The sequence below is a fragment of the Chiloscyllium plagiosum genome, chromosome 11 (genome assembly GCF_004010195.1).
Source record: "Chiloscyllium plagiosum isolate BGI_BamShark_2017 chromosome 11, ASM401019v2, whole genome shotgun sequence".
Lineage (NCBI taxonomy): Eukaryota > Metazoa > Chordata > Chondrichthyes > Orectolobiformes > Hemiscylliidae > Chiloscyllium > Chiloscyllium plagiosum.
The window spans coordinates 2,083,607-2,111,526 of NC_057720.1; the positions used below are offsets into that span (position 1 = coordinate 2,083,607).

At 41.7% G+C, this 27,920-nt stretch overlaps 1 protein-coding gene across 1 annotated transcript in view; it reads left to right on the forward strand.

Moving 5' to 3' along the window:
• acadm (acyl-CoA dehydrogenase medium chain) overlaps positions 1-27,920 on the forward strand; it is a 55,150-nt gene that overhangs the window by 814 nt on the left and 26,416 nt on the right. Inside the window, exons 2-7 of the mRNA XM_043700066.1 lie at positions 11,360-11,532; positions 15,123-15,220; positions 16,767-16,836; positions 19,793-19,893; positions 23,734-23,814; positions 23,914-24,044. Coding sequence (XP_043556001.1) covers positions 11,360-11,532; positions 15,123-15,220; positions 16,767-16,836; positions 19,793-19,893; positions 23,734-23,814; positions 23,914-24,044 — 654 coding nt within the window. The remainder of the gene's footprint in view (positions 1-11,359; positions 11,533-15,122; positions 15,221-16,766; positions 16,837-19,792; positions 19,894-23,733; positions 23,815-23,913; positions 24,045-27,920) is intronic.

The following is a 27,920-nucleotide window of genomic DNA, read 5'->3' on the forward strand; positions in this document are numbered from 1 at the left end:
TACAATTACAACATTTAAGAGGCATTTGGATGGATATATGAATAGGAAGGGTTTGGAGCGATATGGGCCGGGTGCTGGCAGGTGGGACTAGATTGGGTTGGGATATCTGGTCGGCATGGACGGGTTGGACCGAAGGGTTTGTTTCCGTGTTGTACATCTCAATGACTCTATGTTCCACTTTCCTCATTCCTGAAGAAGGGCTTATGCCCGAAACCTCGATTATCCTGTTCCTTGGATGCTGCCTGACCTGCTGTGCTTTTCCAGCAACACATTTTCAGCTCTGATCTCCAGCATCTGCAGTCCTCACTTTCTCCTCTATGTTCCACTATAGTATGTCACCAGTCATAGAGCCTTGTAAACCTCAATAAGGTCGCCCCTCACCCTTCAGTGCTCCAGGGAAAATAGTTCTTGAACATTTTGCCCGATCTAGTTCTTGGGAATGTGGTGTAACAAGTAAATCAACTTAACAATTGTGTCACAAACCTTATGCTCACATTGGTAAGACCAGGAACAAACCAAAATAAAATCTTTAACTGAAGGAAAGCCAACTTTAAACACAGATCTGAACCAAATAGATTGATGTCAGAAGCCTCATAGGAAAAGCAATAGGTGGTCCATGGGTTTCTTTTAATGAGGGAAAAGTGTGTGAAGTCAATGTACATTTCCTTGAAAGGGAAAGGTGTGGGAAACAAACCTAGTGCTTATTTGGATAATCAAATAAGATGAAGTATGAGTATGCGCTTGAGAATTTGGTAGATTCAAAAGGAGAGTACTCCCTAACTCCCGAAGGCAATATTTATTATCGTTGCTATCGTGTTGGATTTGACACAGTAACTCTGGTGTTTCTCACCACAGATGTTGTCACAATCTGCTTTAAATGCATTTCAGATCTCCAGAATCCACAATATTTGATTTTCCAGTAGTACCATAATTTGTCCTTAACCTTAGCTGGTCACATTCTTTGTGAGCTTGCTCTGCTCAAATTTGCTGCAGTGCTTTGTTAAAGGAGTTAAACCACAAAAATCAGAAATTACTGGAAAAAATCAGTTCTGGCAGCATCTGTGGATGGAAAACACAACCTGTTCTGAAGAAGGGTCACTGGACTCAAAATGTTAACCTAGAACATAGAACAGTACAGCAAGGGACAGGCCCTTCAGCCCACGATGTTGTGCCAACCATTGATCCTCATGTATGCACCCTCAAATTTCTGTGACCATATGCATGTCCAGCAGTCTCTTAAATGTCCCCAATGATCTTGCTTCCACAACTGCTGCTGGCAACGCATTCTATGCTCTATCAGCTCTCTGTGTAAAGAACCCGCCTCTAACATCCCCTCTATACTGTCCTCCAACCAGCTTAAAACTATGACCCCTCGTGTTAGTCATTTCTGCCCTGGGAAATAGTCTCTGGCTATCGACTCTATCTATGCCTCTCATTATCTTGTATACTTCAATTAGGTCGCCTCTCTTCCTCCTTTTCTCCAATGAAAAAAGTCCGAGCTCAGTCAACCTCTCTTCATAAGATAAGCCCTCCAGTCCAGGCAGCATCTGGTAAACCTTCTCTGAATCCTCTCCAAAGCATCCACATCTTTCCTATAATAGGGCGACCAGGACTGGACGCAGTATTCCAAGTGCGGTCTAACCAAAGTTTTATAGAGCACATCCTATCAGGTATGGCAAAGTGCTCTCTCCAAGACAACAAGAAATTAACAGCCCTCTATACTATCAACAACACCTCCAACCCTTGTGTCGTCTGCAAACTTGCTGGCCCATTCTTCAATCCCCTCATCCAAGTCATTAATAAAAATTACAAACAGTAGAGGCCCAAGGACAGAGCCCTGTGGAACACCACGAACCACTGACTTCCAGGCAGAATATTTTCCTTCTACTACCACTCGCTGTCTTCTGTTGGCCAGCCAATTCTGTATCCAGACAGCTAAGTTCCCCTGTATCCCATTCCTCCTGACCTTCTGAATGAGCCTACCATGGGGAACCTTATCAAATGCCTTGCTAAACTCTGCTTTGTCTCCACAGATGCTATCAGACTTGGGTTTCTCAAGCTATTTCTTTTTGTTTCAGATCTCCTGCATTTCTTTGTTTTATTTTCGGAAATTATGTTGGTTTATTTTTTAACTTGGCTTTCACTCATCAAAATATTTGCTGACGAGCCTTAAAGAACTTGTTTACAGTTCTCTTACATAAACAATTCATATGGCAGTGTGATGAATCATGTATGTCCAAAGTTCAGTATGAGTTGGGATACCACACATCAGTCAAGTTGGAGGTTGCCTGTGTGACTGCTCTCCAAATTCTTGCACAACAGAACTGGTTATGATATCAGTTTACTATTTCCAAACATTAAGATTTTACATGTTAGCAGTAAGGTTAATTGCTATTTTGAATTTTTAATTATTGGAGAGACGTGGATGATGGGAGCATGGCCAGCATTTACAGGGTGAGCCTGCGGTCTGTATTGTATAGCGACACCAGTATTTCTGTAGGGACGAGTCCAGGATCTTGTTCCACGGATAGTGAGGGGATGGTGTGTGGCATGGATTGATATGGCTTGTAGGAGGTGCTGTTCCCATGGTGTTTAGTTTCTCAAGCTCATCCAGGAAAGTGGAAAGAATTCCAGATTTTTGATCTGTTGGAGTTGGAAAGGTCTCAAGCGGTTGGGATATGTTAATCACTTACCCCAGAATACCAAGTAACTGGCCTGTTCTTGAAGGCACATTGTTTATGTGACCAATTAAAGTTTTGATTAATCATGATTCCTTGCCGGATTTTCTTTTAGTTCATGGAATGGGAATGTCACTACCTTGACCAGCATTTATTGCCCTTTTGGAAGTAATGGTGGACCACTTCATTGATCAGGTGCAGTTGATGATGATGTACATTGAGCAATGTTAATCTCAATACCAAATGGAGATGGTTTGACTGTCCCACACAAGAAAACTTTCTGATTCTGATTCAATATGTGGAAGTACCTACTCTTGGGAAATAAGGCAGGCAGGTGACTAAGGTGTCAATAGAAGGAGCATTTTTGGACCAGCGACCATTATTGCATTAGTTTTAAAGTAGTGATAGAAAACGATGGACCAAATTTAAAAGTTGAAGTTCTATGTTGGAGGAAGACCAATTTTGATGGTATTAGGCAAGAACTTTCAAAAGTTGATTTGGGACAGGTGTTTGCAGATAAAGGGAAAATACGAAGCCTTCAAAAATGAGATAATGAGAGTCCAGAGACAGTATATTCCTTCTCAGATGGAAGGCAAGGTTGGTAGGTGTAGGGAATGCTGGATGACTAGATAAATTCAGGTTTTGGTTAGGAAAAAGAAGGAAGCATATATCAGGTATAGATAGCAGAGACTCAGTGATTCCGAGACTATAAAAGGCTGTAGAAGTATACAGAGGGAAATCAGGATGGCAGAAAGGGTTGAGGAGAATTCAAAAGAATTCTAGAAGTATGTTAAGGACAAAAGAATAGCTGGGAGAAAATTGGACCCCTCAAAGATCAGCAAGGCAGCCTATTTGTGGAACTGCAGGAGATGGGGGAGATACTAAACAAATACTTTGCATCAGTGTTTACACTGGAAAAGGATACGGAAGATATAGAATGTGAGGAAATAGATGGTAACATCTTGAAAAATGCAAATATTATAGAGGAAGAGGTGCTGGATGTCTTGAAACACATAAAGGTGGATAATCCCCAGGAACTGATCAGGTGTACCCTAGACATCTGTGGGAAACTAGGGAAGTGGTTACTGGGGCCCTTGGTGAGATGTTTGTATCATCAATAGTCACAGGTGAGGTGCCGGAAGACTGGAGGCTTCCAGTCATGGTGCCACTATTTAAGAAAGGTGGTGATGAAAAGCCAGGGAACTATAAACCGATGAACCTGACATCAGTGGTGGACAAGTTGTTGGAGGAAATCCTGAGGGACAGGATTTACATGTATTTGGAAAGGCAAGGACTGCTTAGGGGTAGTCAATATGGTTTATGTGTGGGAAATCATGTCTCACAAACTTGATTGAGATTTTTGAAGTAGTAGCGAAGAAAATTGATGAGGCAGAGTGCTTGATGTGATCCATATGGACTTCAGTAATGTGTTCGACAAGGTTCCCCATGGTAGATTGGTTAGCAAGGTTAGATCTCACGGAATACAGAGAGAACTAGCCATTTGAACTGGCTCAAAGGTAGAAGACAGAGGGTGGTGGTGGAGGGTTGCATTTCGGACTGGAGGCCTGTGACCAGTGGTGTGCCACAAGGATCGGTGTTGGCTCCACTGCTTTTCACCATTTCTATAAAAATGATTTGGATGTGAACAAAAGAGGTATAGTTTAAGTTTGCAGATGACACCAAATTGGAGGTGTAGTGGACAGCGAAGAAAGTTACCAGCTTACCTCAGAATACAACAGAATCTTGATCGGATGTGCCAATGAGCCGAGGAACGGCAGATGGAGTTTAATTTCGAAAAGCAAATTAGAGCAGGACTTATACAAATTAGATAGATTAGATTAGATTAGATTCCCTATAGTGTAGAAACAGATCCTTCGGCCCAACAAGTCCACACCGACCCTCCGAAGGGTAACCCACCCACCTACTCCATACTAATGCACCTATTGTTATGGGCAATTTAGCATGGCCAATTCACCTGACCCACACATCTTTGGACTGTGGGAGGAAACCCACGCAGACACGGGGAGAACTTGCAAACTCCACGCAGACGTTGCAGCTGTACAAGACTTTGGGTAGGCCACGTTTGGAATATTGCGTGCAATTCTGGTCCCCCTCATATCGGAAAGATGTTGTGAAACTTGAAAGGGTTCAGAAACTATTTGCAAGGATGTCATTAGGGTTGAAAGTTTTGAGCTGTACGGGGATGCTGAATAGGTTGGGGCTGTTTTCCCTGGACCGTCGGAAGCCAAGGGGTGACCTTATGGAAGTTTATAAAATCATGAGGGGCATGAATATAATAGAAAGTTTTTTCTGGATGGGGAAATCCAAATCTAGAGGGCACAGGTTCAGAGTAAGAGGGAAAAAATTTAAAAGAGACCTGAGGGGCAACATTTTCAGGCAGAGGGTGGTGTGTGTATGGAATGAGCTGCCAGAGGAAGTGATGGAGGCTGGTACAATTGCAACATTTAAAATGCATCTGGATGGGTATATGAATAGAAAGGGCTTAGAGGGATTTGGGCCAAGTGCAGGTGGGACTAGATCAGGTTAGGATATCTGGTCAGCATGGACAAATTGGACCGAAGGGTCTGTTTCCATGCTGTACATCTCTATGACTAGACCTGGGCATTGACATTTATTGGCTTGAATATTACTTGTTTTTTGTCAGCCCTAGCCTGAATATTGTCCAGTTTTGTCTGCAGATAGCTTCAGTGAGAAGATACTAAACATTGTGCATATTCTCACTTCTGACTTTATGATGGAAGCAAAGCCGTTGATGAGGCAGCAGAAGATGATTGCACTTTGAACACCATCCTGAGAATCACCTGCTGAAGTCATGGGACTGAATGATTGACTTCTGACAAGATGAATCAAGATGTTTCTTCACCAGGAGCTTGTGTAGAGTCGTAGAGATGTACAGCACTGAAACAGACCCTTTGATCCAAATCGTCCATGCCAACCAGATATGCCAACCCTCTGGTTCTGGACTCCCCACCACAGGGAAAAGATTTTGTCCATTTATCCTATCCATGCCCCTCATGAATTTATATACCTCTATAAGGTCACTCCTCATCTTCCGCACTCCAGGGAAAACTGCCCTAGCCTATTCAACCTCTCCCTATAGTTCAAATCCTCCAACCCTGGCAACATTCTTGAAAGAGTTCAGAAAAGATTTACAAGTTTCACAACGTTTTTCCAATAGGAAGGAGACCAGAATTGCACGCAATATTCCAACAATGGCCTAACCAATGTCCTGTACAGCTGCAACATGACCTCCCAACTCCTGTACTCAATACTCTGACCAATAAAGGAAAGCATACCAAACGCCTTCTTCACTATCCTATCTCCTGCAACTCCATTTTCAAGGAGCTATAAACCTGCACTCCAAGGTCTCTTTGTTCAGCAACACTCTCCAAGACCTTACCATTAAGTGTATAAGTCCTACTAAGATTTGCTTTCCCAAACTACAGCACCTCACATTTATGTGAATTAAATTCCATCTGCCACTTCTCAGCCCTTTGGCCTATCTGTTCAAGATCCTGTTGTATTCTGAGGTAACCTTCTTTGCTGTCCACTACACCTCCAATTTTGCTGTCATCAGCAAACTTACTTACTATACCTCTTATGCTCACATCCAAATCATTTATATAATTGAAGAAAAGTAGTGAACCCAGCACAGATCTTTGTGGCACTCCACTAGTCACAGGCCTCCAGTCTGAAAAACAACCGTCCACCACCACCACCCTCTGTCTTCTACCTTTGAGCCAGTTCTGTATCCAAGTGGTGGGTTCTCACTGTATTCCATGAGAACTAACCTTGCTCACCAGTTTCCCATGGGGAACCTTGTTGAATGCCTTACTGAAGTCCATATAGATCACATCTACCGCTCTGCCCTCATCAATCCTCTTTGTTACTTCTTCAAAAAACTCAATTGAGTTTGTGAGACGTGATTTCCCACGCACAAAACCATGTTGACTATCTCTAATCAGTCCTTGCCTTTCCGAATATATGTACATCCTGTCCCTCAGGATTCCCTCCAACAACTTGACCACCACCGACGTCAGGCTCACTCGTCTGTAGTTCCCTGGCTTGGCCTTACCAGCCTTCTTAAACAGTGGCACCACGTTAGCCAACCTCTAGTCTTGAGGCATCTCATCTTGGTGAAAGGCCCAGCAATGACTTCCGTACCTTCCCACAGAGTTCTAGGGTTCACCTGATCAGGTCCTTGGGATTTATCCACTTTTTTGCATTTCAAAACATCCAGCACTTCCTCCTCTGTAATTTGGACATTTTTCAAGATGTCACCGTCTATCTCCCTACATTCAATATCTTCAATGTCCTTTTTCACAGTAAATACTGATGCAAAATACTTGTTTTATATCTGCCCTATCTCCTGCAGCTCCACACAAAGACTGCCTTGCTGATTTCTAACAGGCCCTATTCTCTCCCTTTTGTCCTTAATGTATTTGTAAAAACTCTTTGGATTCTCCTTAACTATTTGCCAAAGCTATTTCATGTCCCCTTTTTGCCCTCCTGATTTCTCTCTTAAATATACTCCTAGTGCCTTTATACTCTAAGGATTCACTCGATCTATCCTGTCTATACCTGACATATGTTTCCTTCTTTTTCTTAACCAAACCTTCAATTTCTTTAGTCATACAGCATTCCCTATAGCTACCAGCCTTTCCTTTCACCCTGACAGGAATATACATTCTCTGGACTCTCGTTATCTCATTTTTGAAGGCTGTCCATTTTCCAGCTGTCCCTTTACTTGTGAACTGATTAATATGAATATCCCAGAATATCTTTCAAGTCACAGTCCCGAGATAACTTAAGGTTTTCTCAGTATTAAAAAAGTGACATCTCAGCTCAGACAATATATTAAAGGTGTGAGGTTAGAGTCTGTTTGTATCCGAACCTTGAGTCAGACTGGTTTTGTTTCCAAAGTAGGAATTTACGTCACATTGAATGACTACCTACAGATTCATCGATTGCCAGTTCTGATATGCCACAGCGAGAAACCATAATGTCGTCCTCAGGAGACAGACACTGGATACGATCGCTAGAGTACCCTTCATCGTCTTGTACTTCCCGGGAATGGAGAAACCTACGCTATGTTCTTCACAGCCTGCAACACATTATGGATGAGGAATAGCACCTCGCCAAGATCTTCTTTTACCTCCTCTTTTCCCCTTTAACAAACCGCCAAACCTTAAACAGATGATTGTTCGCAGCAAACTGCCCAGCCTTCAGAGCAACATCGACCACAACACCATTCAACGCTGTCCTGGCAACAACTGCAAGATATGTCAGAGTGTCGACACTGATACCACCATTACATGTGGGGACACCACCCACCATGTACATGGCAGGTACGCATGTGACTTGGCCACCGTTGTCTCTGTCATAAGCTGCAGGCAAGGATGCCCCGAGGCATGGTACATTGGCGAGACCGACTATGACAACTTTCTCTCTCTGTCTCTCTCTCTGTCTCTTTCGAACCAGTCTCACTCAAGGTGGGGCTACAGACAGACTGTAACCTCACACCTTTAATGCATTGAGTGAGCTGAAGTGTCACTTTTTCTTATGCTGATAAAACCTTAAGTTATCTTGGGACTGTGACTTGAAAAGAAATTCTGGGATATTCATATTAGCCAATCGAAACCTGGAAACCCATTCTAAGTGCTTAAAGACTTAACAGCAATCTCGGTTTGTTCAATACATCACATCAGTTGTATGACACTTTGTTCTTTTACTGTAAATTCTGTGTCCTAGGATGATGCCCCACTAGCTGCCTGACGAAGGAACAGCACTCTGAAAGCTTGTACTTTCACGTGAACCTGTTGGACTATAACCTTGGTGTTGTGTTGTGTGATTTTTAGCTTTGTGCTATTTCCAGCACATGATCCCACACTTTCTCTTTGGCTGGTGCACTATGTCAGACTTCGACCTTTTATCATTAATCTCTGGATCGAAAGTTTAACCCAATCAGTGAGGCAAAGGATTCTCTGTGTGCTGGCTTTAAGGTTAATTCCTTGTCTTCAGATGCCCTTAACTCGCGAATTCTCTTCTTAAACCTCTTTGCTCCTTTACCTGACCTTTAAGATGATCCTTTAAATACACATCTTTGACCAAACGTTTTATAATCTAACCTAGTGTCTGTTCATGTGGTTCAGTGTCGGACTTTGAGATAGTCGCCCCTGTAGTGCCTTGGAGCGTTTCACAATGTTGAAAGTGCTGTAAAATGGAAATAATTGTTAATTTGGACATACTGAGGTTTTACAAGCAATCATAAATTGAATTGAGTGTAATTAGATACACTCTGAATTGAGGGAAACACTCCTCAGTCCTGCCCTGAAGTGCCAGTTCAGATTATAAAGGCCAAATGTTTGGATTCAGATTATTTTGTGTTGCATTAGTTTTAAAGGTAGAAAGGTTAGTTGTTCCGGAGGGCCTTTCAAATCGTCAGGAAGCCCCAAAGTGCTTTAGTGCTTGTGAAGGATGTTTTGATTTGTTGCCCCTGTTGTAACATTGGGAATGAGACAGCCAATGTGTGCACACTACATAAATGTGACAAAGACTAATTAAGAAGATACATGGGGTACTTTATTTATTTGCTTTTAGGCATTTACTCTGTCTTTTATGGCTGATGTAAAGCATTAGCTACAATTTTACATTCAGCTGGTTAAGCCAGATAATTATGTCAGCAGTAGCGAAGTGTTTCAGAGTGATGCCTCCATTGTATTTGTGAATCAAGCCTTGAGCTGTTATATTGCCCCATGGTCCATCTAGATGGCCATGTATCTCACTATAGAAAATATTTTAATATATCTAGTTTGGTATCAATGATGCCCATTAACTAAACAAAAGGTCAAAGGTACTGTGAGGTCTTCTGTGTTGAGTCTTTCACAAGGCAAGGTGTTTGCCATGTCTTGTGAACTTCATGACTTTTTGAGCTTCTTCAGGGTCAAAGTTGTATTAAAGGATTCATACAGTCATCTACGGCACAGAAAGAGATGGTTCATTCCATGGGTCCATGCAGGTTCCCCACAGAGCTTGCCTGTCCCATTCCTTCACTGTTCCCCATTACCCTGCACTTCTTTCCCTTTGAGTGCCCATTTCATTTCCATCGATTGTCACTGCTTCCATCAATCTCCTGGTCAGAGAGTTCCAGGTATTATCAGTCAGTGAGTAAAAATAAATTCTTCCTGACAAATCTCTTGCACCTCTTGTCCAAAAGCTTGTCTCTTTGTCCTTGTACAAACAGTTAATGCAAACAATTTTTTCTAGTCAAATTTATGCAAAGTTTCACACCCTTGGACACCTTAACCAAATCTCCCTTCAACTTCCTTAGCTTCAAAGCGAACAACTGATGCTATGTGCTTGGATAAAAGGGCCTGCACAGCTCTAGGTTGTGCTAAGGTCCTGGTGGATATGTAGGATTGGATCAGATGCCAGAGAGAGATTTCAATCCTCTTTCAAATATTGATCTGGGGTCTTGTGCATCCAGCAGCAGTGGAAGTAAAAGCTGAAATAAATCTGGGATAGATTCTGCATACAGTTGTCAAAGGTGTTGAAATTACAGTTTTGTGGTGTTTGTTCAATTTATCCCCAAGGTAATATTGTGTGACATTCCTGTAGTTTTGTTTTAATTTAATTTTGATTTTAATTTGGAGTATTTTGGAGTACTTAGTGAATGGCAGGACACTAGAAGCAGTGGGATCTTGGTGTGCCTGTCCACAGATTCCTGAAGAGGGTTGGACAGGTTAACAAAATCGGTAAGATATACAAATTGGTTTTGAAGTATACCACTTCCTTGACATTAAGCACATGTGGTACTGAATTTACATATGGCTAATCCCTGCAAATAAAATGAAGTGAATGATGGTGATGGTTTTTGGGAGGAAATTTTGCCTGAACCATGTTTTCGGATGTACACGCAGAATGGAAGATAGAATTCTGGAATCTGCTGGTACAGGAGAAAGTAATTGTCCTGTTATTTACAACAGCTGTCCAATCAGTCCCAATTCTATTGCAAATTCTTCTCCTTGTCATATGGGAGCAGGAGTAGGCCATTAGGCTCCTTGAGTCTGCCTTGCCTTTCAATAAATATATTTCTGATTCCCTTTTGGGTGTAATTGTGTCAGTACCCTTTCTGAGGTGTTCAGCTATTGCCTACTAAAGTCTGAATGATGGGCCTTGAACCCACAATCTCTGCTTCTAGTTGAGCAGTATTAAAGATCATTTTCTACTCTGCCAAGAAGAGGGTTCACTCTGTAGGTATATCAATAGCAGCAGCACTTTGCATTTATTTGAGATTCATATCAATGTTTATATTGGCCCTTTAACATTGAAAGAAATATAATTTCTCAAGGTACTTCACAGCTCAACTATCAAACCAAAATTTGAGACTGAACCACATAAAGAACTACTGGGGAAGATGTCTATATGTTTGGTCGTACAGATTGGTTTAAGAGGGTCCTTAAAACCTTTCTGGAGTTGTTTTGTTTCAGGAGCGGATTCCAGAGATTCTGGTCCATGCAGCTGAAGGCGTAGCCTGTGTGTTGACATTGGTTGCAGTGTTTCCTATACTATAACAGTTCCTATGCTGCAAAAATACTTCATTGGCTGTCAAGCTCTCCAGGATATTCCAAGGCTATGAAAATCTCCATCTGAAATGCAAGCTTTTTCTTTCTTTTCCCATATTTATTCGCTGTGATTGAAATTTATTTTTGTGTTTTCTATCTGAAGTGTGCTCTGAGGGCCAGTGTCCGAGTTGGTTTGCGATTTCAGTCAAGCAGCCAGCCCTCTGCAGCTGTACTGAAGGCAAGCCAAACAGCATCTGGATTCAGTTTTGGTAAGCTGGCTTCCAAACAATTTGACAACCAACTGACTTTGTTTGCATTTTATATTTAGTCATTCCACTGAGTTATAGTAGGAGCTGTGTAAGGACCGTGACTTTCTGTATTCTGTTTTTAAAACCTGTGAAAGGTTGGTTGCAGTTTTGAAAACGAGGAACCTGTCACTGATGGCAGGTATTAGAAACAACTGTTTGAATAATAGTAATTGAAGTTTGAGTTGTAGATGCTTTGGTTCTGAGGGGGTATACAGATGCAGCTTTTGCTAGCAACAATAAACTGAATGGTCTATGGACTAGTGACTAGCTATCAATGACCGAGATCTTTTTGCCTAACAATAACTGTGTGATTAGTTCTAAGGTAAGTGAACAGCTTGGAGCTGGGAGCAAGTTAGAGAGAGAAAAGTACACTTCTTTCCCAGCTCAGAAGCAGAGTTTTGAGCCTTTCAAAAAGTTGGTAATCTGCTGAGTACTCCCAAACACATACAACTGGTTCAGGTGGCAAAACCGATCAAACATCTGTCACTGTTTGAATAAAGCCATCTTGCAGATACAACACAGAGAATACCAGTAACATTTTTAAAAAATCATCTTCCAGTCGTTGGTTTAAAGCATTAGTTTAAAAGATATCCCATTTTTAAGTTCACAGTCCAAAAAAGTAACATTGTTCTTTTCACTTTGGATACTTGATGGTCAACTGGAACTTTCACGTCTGAGATTGCTTGTTTTTTATGGGTAAGGGTATCACGAGATTAAAGCATTAATTGAGTGTAGACAGGAAATGTGGTACAGATTAGACATTAACTAACTGAAGGATGAAGCAGGCTTGAGCTGAATGGCTTACTTTTGTTCCTAAGTATTTGCTAAATCACTTTGCAAGTTCTAACAATACAATCAGTCATTTAGTTTGAAATACAGGCCTGCAAGAATCCATCCATACATTGTAGAGTAACTGTTGTACATTTGAAAATCAATTTTTCCATCTTAAAAAAAGTTGTATTTGTTCAGAAACCCCTCCATTTTGAAATATTCCATTGGCCTGTGCCCTCTCAGCTATTTCAGGTGGAGAGAGAGCCAGATTTACACCTGTCTGCATCAATACTTCAAACAAGAATGATGTCAGCCAGCCTTTGTGGTTTCTGCCCCCTCAGATAACTCAGCCAGTCTTTCCCAAGTCAGCTCTTTGGGTAGAGAGGACTCTTGTGGTCTCCATTCAATCCAAAGAACTTTTTCTATAGTACCATCAAGCAAGATTCACATGATAGTATACATTTTACTGGACCTCCGTGTCTCTGTAAGACTTTGCAAAGGGCTTCACAGTTTATGGTATCAGAGGCTTTTGACCAGTTAGTTACAGCCGCATGGAGTTCTTTGTGTTGTTCCAGGCTCTCTTCTTGGATTGTCCAGTGACAAAGCAAATACGCGGTTCCCCTCGAATACCAGAAACCATATTGAGTATCCTGAATGATGTATTCACTGAGTAGGAGGATTTGTGTGAGATACTTCCTCACACTGGGCTAAAAGGATATAGCCCTATTGTTCCCAGAGATTTTTATACTGTTCATGATGGTGAATAGTCAGTGATGGCATTGCAAAAATTGTTTGTGAATCTCAAAAGATTTTTATGAAAAAAAGTCTACAAATTTGAGTAAGAGTTGACAACCTACCAGATTTACAGGTCTCTACTGGAGTGTTGTCCACACTTTTTGTTATTCTTCATCTAGTTTAAAGTCTCCTGTTTCTCAGCAAATATTGGGCTTTTCAGCCGTTGTGGGATTTTGTTTGATACTTTTGTCTCCGCATTATGATGGTTCTGGTAATGCTCTCTCTGACAGTCTCCAATTACAGCATCGTCTTTGAGAAGAGTATTGCTGTCTTTACCTTGGAGTCAGGAGGGACTGTTTTGCTTTTGGTCCATCGATGGTCTGGAAGAAGTTGTGCAGTGTTAAATTTCATTAGCCTTCCTACCCATTGCATGTATTTGATGTGACACTTATCGTTTGCTGAGTTTTGGATTGGACTACGGTTGAGACCATCATTATTTTTCTTTTATTTTCTTATATTTCCCATTTGGAAGTGAAAGTTGAGGTTAAGAATTGAACTTTGAATAGTTGCTTGTATTAAAGGAGAAGAGAACCTAAGCAGATGTTATCTGTTGGGAGCGAGCCCAAAAGATAATGCGAGTTAATTGCAGTTCAAAGGAACACCGTTAACGAATCAGAACCAAGCTGTTGCTATGCTGCAGGCTGACAGCTGGCTGGATGTTGATTTGGTCAGTCAAGGTTGACCGATATTAACCAGCCAATCACAGAATGATCAGAAAGAGAATGAAAACCAGTTGTGATTGGGTTTGAGCGGGAGTCAGAGTGATTTTGGGAAGCTTCTGGACTGGTGGCTTTATTTTGCTCTGTGTAGTTTTCTGTCGACTTGTCAAATTATTGAGTGATGTGTGAAAAGAATCCTGTCTGTAAGAAATAAATAAATATTTCTGAAAGTCTGCTGAAGCGTTTATGTTGGAGACTTTCAAATTTGAGTAAGATTGACGTGCCTGTGAACAACTCAATGTCCAAGGATTTCATTGAATGTCTGATCATCTGAAGCTGTTTAATTGAACTTGCAAAATTCAATTGTTTTCTTTTTAATTTACCCCTTAACTGTTGTTCAATCTGTTTGAGAGAGATTGGGGATTATGATCATAAAGATTGGGTTTAGATTCTAGATATTAATTAGATTACTACTTTTTAATCATTGTTCTAAAGTGTCATTGATAATAAAGTGTTAATTTTTGTTTGAGTTATGGACTTAGAATCTAAATCTATTATTTGTAAAATCTGGTTAGGAGCAATTGAATGTTTTAGTGTTGTGTCTCCAGTGATAGTGAGGATGATTTGTTTTGGCTTGTTATTTTTGTGTCATAACAACATTGAGTCAAATTCTTGTTTTTGCTGTGATATGGACAATTTTGACATGAAATGCAGGCTTCACGTGTTTTGAGAATTTAGCATTTTTCTCTATCAATTTCAACAAACCATTCTGATGCCTGTAAGATGTAATCCCAGTGATCTGGCTACATGTTTCTTGGATTGCAAATTTAACCTTGTTACAGAGCCTTTCTAGATTGACATCACTGCAGCCTGTGAAAGCAAGGTGGGATGAAAGTTGCTTTTGCAGGTTTTAAGAGTGCTGAGGTTGTGACAACCCAATATAAATGTAGGTTCTTGTTTAAATATCCAGAATGTCTACAGTCTTTTAATGGATCCTCCGTTATGTTTTTGTGAATATACGTGCTTCATTGTTGAAATAAAAATCTGCAAAATTGCCTGCTTATATTTGAGAAACCACTTTGTTAAAAACAAAACAAATATGATTGGCCAAGCTATATTTCAGGCTGGGGTTGCACTTGTCTAATAATAACATCAACTGGAGCATAACACAGTAAACTCTGAACGTAACCTTCTGTGAAACAACATGGGGTTTTTATTATGTTAATGACACTATTAAATACAAGTTGAGGATGAAAGAAACTTAAATTTTCTTAAGTACTAAAGGGAAAATGACACGTCACTATCTTTCTTTCTCGAATGTTACAGACTTCTCAGACGAACAGAAAGAGTTCCAGGCAACAGCACGAAAATTTGCTCGGGAGGAAATTGTTCCGGCAGCTGCTGATTATGACAAGAGTGGAGAGGTCAGTGAACTATGTGACTACAGTCCATCATCCACGTCATTCACTCTCCGAGGATGATGACTCCACACCCTCACCTCCACGCCATTCCTCCAGCACTCCATTCTAACACACTGCTTGCTCTCCTCTCAAACGCTATATGAGTATTCCCCCTCCCCCATACCCATCCCACTTTCTGTCCCGTTCCCTTATTCTCTTATTGTTAACACAATGGATAGAAAAAGAGATGACTATTTGGCAAGTTACCTGATGTTCAAAATAAATGTATAGAATTGAAAGTGCAGTAATAGATGAATCAATACAGCTTGTACAAGATGGAGTTTGTGCTCCACACGGACCTTCTCTGTCCCTCTCCATCTCAACTTATCAATTTCCTGAATTAAAACATTTACGCTATTCACCTGAGCCACTCCCTGCGGAATCTGGTTCCTCACTCTCACCACCCTCTGTGTGAAGATGTTTCTCCTTAATTCTCAATACCCTAACATATCCAGTCTAGTATTGAGACGCCTAATTCAGGCTTCCTCCATGAATGGAAATATTTTCTCTAAACCTACTCAATCAAATCCTTTCATCGTTTTAAAGCTCTCTATCGGGAAAACCACAGTCTACGTTGTAGATAAAAGAGCTTCACCTTTTGGAAAGGAGATTAATCAACCCAGTGTGATTTTGCTGAGAGAGATCATTACTGTTTAATGTGAAAATTTGGTCTAATATTTGGAATGGAGGCAATCCTGCTGAAAGTTGTAAATTATCATATTGAAGGCTAACAGTGGAAGTTAATGGCTTATGTTAATGGTAGAACATTTCCACTGCAAGGTGCTAGAAAGCATTGGTAATTGAAAGCTCACTGGGTTGATACCAGGGATGGCAGGACTGTCCTGCGAGGAGAGATTGGTTTGACTGGGTCTGTTTTCACTTGAGTTCAGAAGGATGAGAGTTATCTGATTGTGACATATGAAATTCTGACAGGGTTGGCAAAGACTAGAGGCAGTGAGGTTTTTCCCCTGGTTGTGGAATCTACCAGCAGGGACAGTCTCAAGGTACAGATATATAGACCATTTAGAACAGTGATGAGTAAACACTTCTTTATTTATAGGGTAGTGAATATGTGAAATTCTCTACCACACGGAAGCTGGATCACTGAATATGTTCAAATAAGAGAGAGTTCAGTTTTTAGTAGGCATTTGGATGGGTATATGAATAGGAAGGGTTTGGAGGGAAAAGGGCCAGGTTCTGGCAGGTGGCACTAGATTGGGTTGGGATATCTGGTTGGTGTGGACAGGTCGGACCGAAGGGTCTGTTTCCATGCTGTACATCTCTATGACTCAAGTAATTAAAATATCAAGGGGTATGTGGAGAAAGTGAGAATATGCCATTGTGATAGTGGATCAGGCACGATCATATTGACTGGTTCAGCAAGCTTGCAGAGCCCAACATATAGTTTATTTAGGTAAAGGAGAAATGAATTGTTGCAATCTTGATAGTGGTGGTGGGGAGTTTGCAGTGAGGCATCTGTGTCTTCATGATATCTTTCTTTTCTTTTCAGTATCCTGTTCCCCTTATTAAGAGAGCATGGGAACTGGGCCTGATGAACACCCACATTCCTGTGAGTTGCGGTAAGCAGAGAACAGATAAGTATTTGAAGTGGAAACTGAAGGGAATGCACATCAGTAGCTTCACTTTGCTAAGCTGTTTTATAAACTGGGAGATGAGTGAAACAAAGGGGGCGGAGAGAAATGAACAGCCATAGTCAAGAGACCCAGAGGTGGTGCAGCATCAGCATAGCAATGACAATACCAGAACTGTAAAGTAATAAGGAGAAAGTGAGGACTGCAGATACTGGAGGTCAGAGTTGAGAGTGTGATGCTGGAAAAACACAGCAGGTCAGGCAGCATCCGAGGAGTAGGAGAATCGACGTTTCGGGCATAAGTGCTTCATCAGGAATGAAGGAATAAGGAAATATGGTTAGGCTGGAGCTCATTTCCCTTGAAAAGAGAATGTTGTGGGATGATCTGATCAAAGCTTTTAAAATTATGAATGAATTTGATACAGTAGGTGCAGCAAGTTTCCATTTGTCTGAAGGACCAAATATAGGAGTTATAATTATAACTATAAGATACTGTATACTCAGAATCCAGTAGGGAAATCACTGTTTCACCAAAGAATGGTCTGAATTGTGGAACTTAAAAGCCCTGAGGTTTGAGAGAGAAATAATATTGATGTATTTAAGGACAAACTAATCACACTTTGGAGAAAGGAATTGAGGATATGTCGGAGGAGGCTCACGTGAGCCAGAAAAACCACCTGGATTGGTTGATCTGAATGGATTGTTTGGGTTGATCTGAATGGACTGTCAGGGTTAGGTTCTGAGGACAAAGAACAAAGAAAATTTACAGCCCAGGAACAGGCCCTTCGGCCGTCCAAGCCTGAGCCGATCCAAATTTACTGTCTAAACCTGTCGGCCAATTCCTAAGCATCTGTATCCCTCTGCTCCCCACCTACTCATGTATCTGTCCAGACGCATCTTAAATGAATCTACCGTGCCTGCCTCTACCACCTCTGCTGGCAACGCGTTCCAAACGCCCACCACCCTCTGTGTGAAGTACTTGCTGCGTGTATCCCCCTTAAACTTTCCACCTCACATTTTGAAAGCATGACACCTCATTATTGAATCCTTCACCCTGGAAAAAAGCTTGTCTGTATCCACCCTGTCTATACCCTTCATGATTTTGTAAACCTCAATCAGGTCCCCCCTCAATCTCCTTTTTTCTAGTGAAAATAAACCTTACCTACTCAACCTCTCTTAATAGCTAGCACCTTCCATGCCAGGCAACATCCTCGTAAACCTTCTCTGCACTCTCTTCAAAGCGTCCACATCCTTTTGGTAATGTGATGACCAGAACTTTACACCGTATTCTAAATGCCGTCGAACCAATGTCTTATATAATTTTAACATAACTTGCCAGCTCTTATACTCAATACCCCGTCCAATGAAGGCAAGCATACAATATGCCTTCTTGACCACTCTATCCACCTGTGCAGCAACCTTCAGGGTACAATGGACCTGCACTCCCAGATCTCTCTGCCCATCAACTTTTCCCAAGGCTCTTCCATTCATTGTATAATTTGCTCTAGAATTAGATTTCCCAAAATGCATCGCCTCACATTTGTTGCACTCACTAGGTTGGTATCCTCTTAAGTGTACAAGATCAAGGGGTAATGTGATTGAGGATTTTGATGAAGGAACGATTTGATTTAATTTAATTCCAGAGTGAGTGGTGTTCAAGTCTTCAAAATTAAAACTAGGCTTTTCAGGTACGATGTCAGGAAATACCATTTCACGCAAAGGGAAGTGAACATCTGGAACTGTCCCCCACACGACAAAATTCAAGGCTGGGTATTGATTGTACATGTTTCAAACTGAGATTAATAGATTATTGTTAGGTAAGAATACTAAATGTTACAGGGCTAGTGTGAGTCGGTGTAGATAAGGTGCAAATCAGTTCCAATCTATTTGAATGTTGGCACAGGCTTGATGGACCGAATTGCTGCCTCCTGTACCTACATTTCAATACGCCTATAACTGAAGCCCAGTGTCAGTCAGCGGATTCAGGGAGAGTAACTATTCCAGTGCCTATATTCTATAGATAAGGCAGCGAGTAGGAATCTTGATAAAATATTTGGAGTGCTATGTCACTTGGATGAATGCAGAATCATGCTCAAAATTTAAATACAGAAATGTAGCGAAACCAGAAATGACAAATAGAAAAATGTTGAAAAAAGTATACCTGGGATACTGGAAGGAAGTTGCTGCAGATGTGAAACACAGTTTGGAAGAGTTAGGAACCAGCGTTATGAACCGCATTTGTAGAGTTAACTTAATAAATCAATGAACTTCAGCTGGCTGCTAATTGCTTTTGCCTTTTCTTGTATTACAGAACAATAGAATGGTTTGGTGCAGGAGGTAGTCTTTGGGTCCTTTGTGCTTGTGCTCACACTTCACAAGAGCTTCCAACTCATATCACCTGCAGCCCTGCAATTTTTTCTATTTCAAGTATTTATCGAATTCCCTTTTTAGCAGAATGGTTCCATGGTTGAAGGATTGTAGCAGCTAGCTTAACTTGGAGAAGATGGCATTGCTCTCTATGGAACAAAAGAGATTGAGGGGTGATTTAATAGAGGTGTGCAAGATTGTGACAGGTTTAGATAAGGCATTTAAACTTAATAACTTTGCAAGGGTTAAAGGACCCAAATTTAAGTTTTTGAGCAATAGAGATGCACAAAGGAAAGGATGTTTTTGGTATTAACCTTATCGTGATGGTGGAAATGACAACACATAGTTTCAAAAAGAAATTGTTTGAACACCTGAGGGAAATAAAGTTGAAGGGCTCTGGGTATAGAGTGGGAGGAGAGAGCTGACTGGATTGGTCTAAGAGGGCTGACATGGATTTGATGGGCCAAATTACCTTCTCCTGCATTGTATTGGTACTAAATCTAAAAGTTACCAGTCCCACTTTTATTTCAGATTGCCTCAATAATTTCTGCTTTCTCTACTTTTTGCTTAAACATTAGGTGGAATGGGACTAGGCATCTTTGATTCTTGTCTCATCACGGAAGAACTGGCATATGGTTGTACTGGCATTCAGACTGCAATTGAGGCCAACTCATTGGGGGTAGGTTTGCACTGTTAACTGATGATTCATAAAATGATTAATTCTTGGGGCAGGAATTAGAGTCTTAACTTACGGAAGCACCACCTCAAGCAAGACTACAGCAACCCGTTTTACAAGTGCAACAGGTTTATCTCTTCACTAAAGTGCATTGAGTTGAGATTATTTACATAATACAAAAAATTAAAACAATATGTTAAATGAATTCCAGTCACTTATGGCAATCTGCAGTATACTTCTGGTAGAAATGACCCAATCAATTCCATTCTGACTGGGACTGGTTCCAGCATTGTCTGTCATGTGTTTATTTTATAGGGTCATAGAGATGTATAGCACAGAAACAGACCCTTAGGTCCAACTCGTCCATACCCACCAGATATGCCAACCCAATCTCGTCCCATCTGCCAGTATCTGGCCCATGTCCCTCCAAACTCTTCCTATTCATCTACCCAACCAGATGCCTGTTAAATGTTGCATTGTGCTCGTCTCCATCACTTCCTCTCTCCAGTTCATTCCATACACACACCACCCTCTGTGTGAACAAGTTGCCCCTTAGCTCTCTCTTATATCTTTCCCCTCTCACCCTAAACTTATGCTCTCTAGTTCTGGACTCCCCCATCCCAGAGAAAGGACCTTGCCTATTTACCCTATCCATGCCCCTCATGATTTTATAAACCTCTATAAGATCATCCCTCAGCCTCCGACACTCCATGGAAAACAGCCCAAGCCTATTCAACCTCTCCCTGTAGCTCAAATCCTCCAACCCTGGCAACATCCTTGTAAATCTTTTCTGAACCCTTTCAAGTTTCACAACATCCTTCCGATAGGAAGGAGACCAGAATTGCATGCAATATTCCAACTGTGGCCTAACCAATGTCCTGTACAGCCGCAACATGACCTCCCAACTCCTGTACTCAATATTCTGACCAATAAAGGAAAGCCTTCTTCACTATCCTATCTACCTGTGACTCTACTTTCAAGGAGCTGTGAACCTGCACTCCAAGGTTTCTTTGTTCGACAGCACTCCCTAGGACCTTACAATTAAGTGCATAAGTCCTAATTTTGCTTTCCCAAAATGCAGTACCTTGCATTTATCTGAATTAAACTCCATTTGCCACTTCTTAGCCGATTGGCCCATCCAGTCAAGACACTGTTGTAATCTGAGGGAACCTTCTTCGCACTTCACTACACCTCCAATTTTGGTGTCATCTGTAAACTTACTAACTGTACCTCTTAAGTTCACATACAAATAATTTATATAAAATGAAGAAAAGTAGTGGACCCAGCACCGATCCTTATGACACTCCACTGGTCACAGGCCTCCAATCTGAAAACCAATCCTCCCCCACCACCCTCTGTCTTTTACCTTTGAGCCAGTTCTGTATCCAAATGGCTAGTTCTCCCTGCATTCCATGAGATCTAACCTTGCTAACCAGTCTCCCATGGGGAACCTTGTCAAATGCCTTACTGAAGTCCATATAGATCATGTCCACTGCTCTGCCCTCATTAATCCTCTTTGTTACTTCTTCAAAAACTCAATCAAGTTTGTGAGACATGATTTCCCACGCACAAAGCCATGCTGACTATCCCTAATCAGTCCTTGCCTTTCTAAATACATGTGCATCCTGTCCCTCAGGATTCCCTCCAACGACTTGTCCACCACTGAAGTCAGGCTATAGTTCTATAGTTCCCTGGTTTGTCCTTACCACCTTTCTTAAATAGTGGCACCACATTAGCCAACCTCCAGTCTTCCGGCACCTTACCTGTGACTATCTTGCCTTTCCAAACACACGTACACCCTGTCCCTCAGGAGTCCCTCCAACAACTTGCCCACCACTGACATCAGGTTCACCAGTCTGTAGTTCCCTGGCTTGTCCTTACCACCCTCCTTAAACAGTGGCACCACATTAGCCGACCTCCAGTCTTCCGGCACCTTACCTGTGACTATCGATGATACAAATATCTCAGCAAGAGGCCTAGCAATCACTTGCCTAGTTTCCCACAGAGTTCTCGGGTACACCTGATCAGGTCCTACAGATTTATCCACTTTTATGCGTTTCCAGACATCCACCACTTCCTCCTCTATAATTTGGACATTTTTCAAGATGTCACCATCTATTTCCTTACATTCTATATCTTCCATGTCCTTTTCCACAGTAAATACTGATGCAAAATACTCATTTTGTACCTCCCCCATCTCCTGTGGTTCCACACAAAGGTCATCTTCCTGATCTTTGGGGGTTGAGTGTGTGATGCTGGAAAAGCACAACAGGTGCAGAGGAGGAGAATCGACATTTCAGGCATAATCCCTTCATCATTATGCCCAAAAGGTCAATTCTCCTGCTCCTTGGATGCTGTCTGACCTGCTGTGCTTTTCCAGCACCACACTCTCGACTCTAATCTCCAGCATCTGCAATCCTCACTTTCTCCTAGTTTGATCTTTGAGCGGCCCTATTCTCTCCCTAGTTACCATTTTGTCCTAAATGTATTTGTAAAAACCCTTTGGATTCTCCTTAATTCTATTTGCCAAAGCTATCTCATGTCCCCTTTTTGCCCTGCTGATTTCTCTCTTAAGTATACTCCTACTGCCTTTATACTCTTCTAAGGATTCACTTGATCTATTCTGTCTATACCTGACATATGCTTCCTTCTTTTTCTTAACCGAACTCTTCCTTCTTCTTCCAGATTTCTCTCCTCTTCTCAATGAAGTATCACAAATGCAGAAAGGCCAAGTACCTTGCCAAGTGGCTGTTCTTGGTGTGTTTTTAAAAGTCCATTTCCTAGATGTGGATAGCCATACCCATTTTTGCCTGTTTCTGTCTGCCATGAGAGAAGATGGTGGATGTCCTCATTGATTTCCTGCAGGGCATATGTTGTACTTATTCCAACAGTGCTGTTTAGAAAGGAATTTCAAGGCCTTGACCCAGAATGGAGAAATAATTCCAAGTCAGAATAGACATAACCTACCAAGCAGGAGAAAACCATATGGCCCAGTGAGCTTGCTTCACCATTCACTTTGATCCTTCATTTCAATGTACAACATTTAAAAGGCATTTGGATGGATATATGAATAGGAAGAGTTTGGAGAGATATGGGCCGGGTGCTGGCAAGTGGGATGAGATTAGGTTAAGATATCAGGCAGGATGGACAAGTTGGACCGAAAGGTCTGCTTCTGTGCTGTACATCTCTATGACTCTCTGTTTTTTAAAAAAATACCCTCAAATCTCCCCTCAGCCTTGGACCCAATCTTTGCTAGTTATTTTTCCCCTAGTCCCACCACCTCTGCACAGCAGAAACACCACCACCTGATTGTTCCCCTCCAAACCTCTCACTTGGAAATAGATTGTCATTCCTTTAGAGTCAAAATCCTGGACCTCAGTCTGAGCATTGTGTATGCACTTATACTCCATGGACTACAGTGATTCAAGAAGCTGACTCACCACCTCTCTCTGAAGGGCTGAGGGATAAACATTGACATTGTCAGCAACACTCATCGCCATTGAAGGAAAAGACAATCTCTCTCCTCTGGGTATATGTAGAGTCATAGAGATACATATCATGGAACATAGATGGGTGAAAATGAGGACTGCAGATGCTGGAGATCAGAGTCAAAACGTGTGGTGCTGGAAAAGCACAGCAGATCAGGCAGTATCCGTGGAGCAGGAGAGTTGATGTTTCAACCATCATGAAAATAGATCCTAATGTGACTAAGATTGAAATGGTGCTCTGGAATAGTGAGACTTTTAAAAATTGTTTATTTTCTTTTAGAAATTTTATGGTTAGTTTAGCAGAATTTCTTTGACATTGCACAACACTTCTAACTTGTGCCTTTCACTTTTCAAGCAAATGCCAGTAATCCTCGCAGGCAATGAGGCACAGCAGAAGAAGTACTTGGGACGAATGTCTGAGGCTCCGTTGATGTGTGTGAGTGTAGCTAAATATAATGGTTCACAAAATCATTCACTGCCAAAACAAAATCCGCTGTAAACACCTGTAGCTAATGGAGCTCTTCTCGCTGCTCAGGCATACTGTGTGACAGAACCTGGTGCTGGTTCCGATGTTGCTGGCATCAAGACCAGAGCAGAGAAAAAGGGCGATGAATATATCATTAATGGGCAGAAGATGTGGATCACAAATGGTGGCCAAGCTAACTGGTACGTTTCCAACACTATTGAGTTCTCCAAATGATGATAACTTTAATTATTATTAACAGGAGGTTCACTGGGTTGATTCCAGAGTTGAGGGTTGGTTTATGAGGAGGGACTGAGCAGACTGGGATTATATTCATTGGAATTTAGAAGAATGAGGGGGTATCATATAGAAACATATAAAATTATGAAGGGAATAGATAAGATAGAAGTTGAGAGGTTGTTTCCACTGGCAGGTGAGACTAGAACAAGAGGGCATAGCCTCAAACTTAGGGGGAGCAGAGTTAGGACTGAATTGAGGAGGATTTTCTTCACCCAGAATACGTTGTATACGTGTTTTTCCTCGGCTTCTTGTAGTTCCTGGGTGCTGCAGTGTGTTGTACCTCATTTAAATAATGTTCTGATGCAGCATGGTTTGTGGGTGTTGGGATGATTGCTCCTGTAGTTGAGTATCTGGTCAGTGTGTGTGGCTCTCCTGTAGACGCTAGTCTGTAGCTCTCCATTGGCTATTCGTTCTACCGTGAAGCCTAGGAAGGGGAGTCTGTAGTTGTTCTCTTCCTCTTTGGTGAACTTCACACCAGTAAGGATGTTGTTTATGTGTTTGTGGATTTCTTCTAATTTGTTGTGTTTTGTGATGACAAAGGTATCATCCATATAGTGGACCCAAAGCTTGGGCTGGATCGTGGGAAGGGCTGTTCATTCTAACCTCAACGTAACTGCTTCTGCTAAGAGTCCTAATATTGGTGATCCCATAGGCGTCCTGTTGGTTTGTTTGTAGATCTTGTCATTGAAGGTGAACTGGGTTGTGAAGTACAGGTCTAACAAGGATGCTGTCCTTGCTGATGGAGTTGGTGCTGTCAGGTGTTTATGTCCTTGGTTCATCTAGCAGTGAGGCCAGTGTTTCTTTGGTTAGGGTGATGTTTATTGATGTGAATAGGTCCGTCACATCGAAAGAAACCATGACCTCGTCGTTCTCTACCTTGGTGTCTTTATGATGTTAAGGAATTCCTGGGTGGAGTGGATAGAGTCTTTTCATTGTCTTGGTCCGCTGTGTAGTGTTGATGACTTATTCTAGTATACTTGTCCACTTATGGTCAGTCGGGTTAGTGTACAGAGTTTTTTGGCGCGACATTTCTTGTTCGTATTTGTGGAGTCGGTTGTGGGCATCATTTATCATTTCGCGTAGCACCCTGCAGCCTTTCTGTCCTGCTGTTCTTCTGGTTTGTGGGGTGTTGAGAGGTTGTTTGTATTTGACACATCGTGGTAATACCTGTTTCCTGAGGCATTTGTATAGATTCGTGTAGGATGTACAGTTGTTGGCAGGTGCACTCAGTCAGATGACATCGGTTTCCTATGTTTGGGCTAATTTGAATGTATTATGCCCATAAATGTTTGCAACTTTACAGAAGATTTGTAGCTCAGGTTGTGGATCAGGTTGTAAGTTTGCTTGCTGAGCTGGTAGATTTTTCTCAAACGTTTTGTTGCCATGCTCGGTTGCATCAACAGAGCCTCCGATGAAGCACTAGTGGAAACTAGCCACCAGGATATTTGAGCACCAAAAGACATGACCCTCTTTCACTAGTATCCGTACACACAGATGAAGAGGGACACCAGTCCGACTGGGACAATGCATCCATCCTGGGACAGGCTAAACAAAGACACGCACAGGAATTCCTAGAAGCCTGGCATTCAGACTGGGACTCCATTAACAAACATATTGATTTGGACCCCGTTTACCAACCTCTAAGAAAAAGAACCAGAAGTGATATCACCCACCACAATAGACCAAGTTATACAAATAGAAAGCGGGACAGAACACCAGCACTTCATTGGAGGCTCACTAATGATGTCACCTAGTGTGGTGGCGAAACATGTGAGAAAACCCTACCAGCTCAACGAGCAAATCTATAGCCTGATCCACAACCTGAGCTACAAATCATCTCTAAATTTGCAAATACTACTCATGTTGCTAATGCTTTTTAAAAATTCATTCACGGATGAAGATATCGCTGGCTGGGCCAGCATTTATTGCCCATCCCTAATTACCCAGAGGGCTGCTGAGAGTCAACCACATCGCTTTGGGTCTGAAGTCATGTAGGCCAGACCAGGTAAGGATGGCAGTTGCCTTCCCCAAAGGACATTCGTGAACCAGATGGGTTTTTCCGACAATTGACAATGGATTCATAGACTCTTAATCCCCGGTATGGTATTGAATTGAAGTTCCACCGTCTGCCATGCCACGATTCAAACTCGGGCCCCCAGAACATTACCTGGGACTGTGGATTAATAGTCCCAGAGCTCAGCCGTTATCTCCCCTTGCATAGTAGTGTAAAAGAGCTTCATGCATTGCTCAAACTTTGAAATAATTTGCTCTTCCAGGGTAGTCTGAGGTAGACCGAGAACTCTTCTGAAGTAGACATCACAACTTTAGGCTCCTGTATGAGTTTGCACAATATACAGTGAGCAGTAATGTGACTGAGGAGCCAATACCCTGCAAGATAGCTTTGAATCTCCCAATGTAGGCATCAAACTTGTAGAGTGAGCAAATAGCTCAGGCCATATTTATACAATTGCTGATCTTATAGTGTGTGGAACTGCAGGAATCCGTGTATGCATCTTGACCGCAGAAGGTGGGCTTGCAGTCAACAGTAGTGGAAAACTCATTAATGGATTTCTGAACAAGTGGGTTGACAATAGGGAGCATTTTGAATGTTAATTTGAGCACAGGATGCAGACCATTGAAACGTGAGGAAATTGTTCCATACACCTGCAGATTCAAGTATAGCAAACTTGCCTGTGTATTGAAAATATGAAGGAGGTAGGAGGTGAGAGGTCAGTTCATCAATGATGCGGTTCTCATGGAAGCTGAAGATGTTAGTGCAAACTGGGCTCCAAGGGGTCCCTGTGACAACAGCACCCATTTAGGTGTAAATGGTTCATGAAACAGATAGTTTCCTCTTCAAACATTGTTTCCCTTTCAACTTTTATTTTGGGATTTACTTCCCCCACTCTTTTAGTCGTGAATCTTTGGAATTCTCTATGCCAGTCATTCTGTTAATTCGAGACCGAGATCAATAGATTCTTGCTTGAGGTATCTGAGGATAGAGCATAGAATAGGATTGAGATATAAGATCAGCCATAATCTTACTGAAGAGCTGAACAAATTCAAGAGGCTCTTCCTCTTATTGGTTACATTTTTCTTTTGCTGGGTAATATCTGTCAAAGTGAAGATGTTCTCTGGAAGATTTCTTCACTGTTTAATTATCACAATGATTTGATCAACAACTCCCTGCCATCTCCGGAGGTGGACTAAGACATTTCAAGTGCGAGTATGCAAAGCAAGGAGGTTCTCACCGATATAGAGACTTCTAGAAACAGAAACAGAAGTTGCTGGAAAAGCTCAGCAGGTCTGGCAGCATCAGTGAAGAGAAATTAGAGTTAACATTTCGGGTCTGATTACTCTTCCTCAAAACTGATAATATCTGTTTTTCTTTCCCCCATAACCCTCCAAGTTGTTTCTATTTAAATAATGCCTTTTTGATGCCTTCCAGGTAGTGCATTCCAGCTCCTGAATACTCACTAGATGGAAAAGGTTTTTTTTCTCATCTCTCATTTCCTTCTTTTGCAAATCAGTTTAAAGCTGTGCCCTCTTGTTTTTGGTCCCGTTTCAGTAAATCTCCTCCACGCTGTCTCCAAGGCATGGCATTCTTCTTCATGTGGAGTCCAGAACTGGACATGGTCATCTAGCTGGGCCCAAACCAGTGATTTATGAAGATTTGTATTTCTGTGATAGCTTTTTAAAAAAGAAGTTTTGAGGCTCTAAATTAAACTGCAGGCCTCACCTACAGTCATAATGTGAACTAACATTTTGGGGAGTTTGTG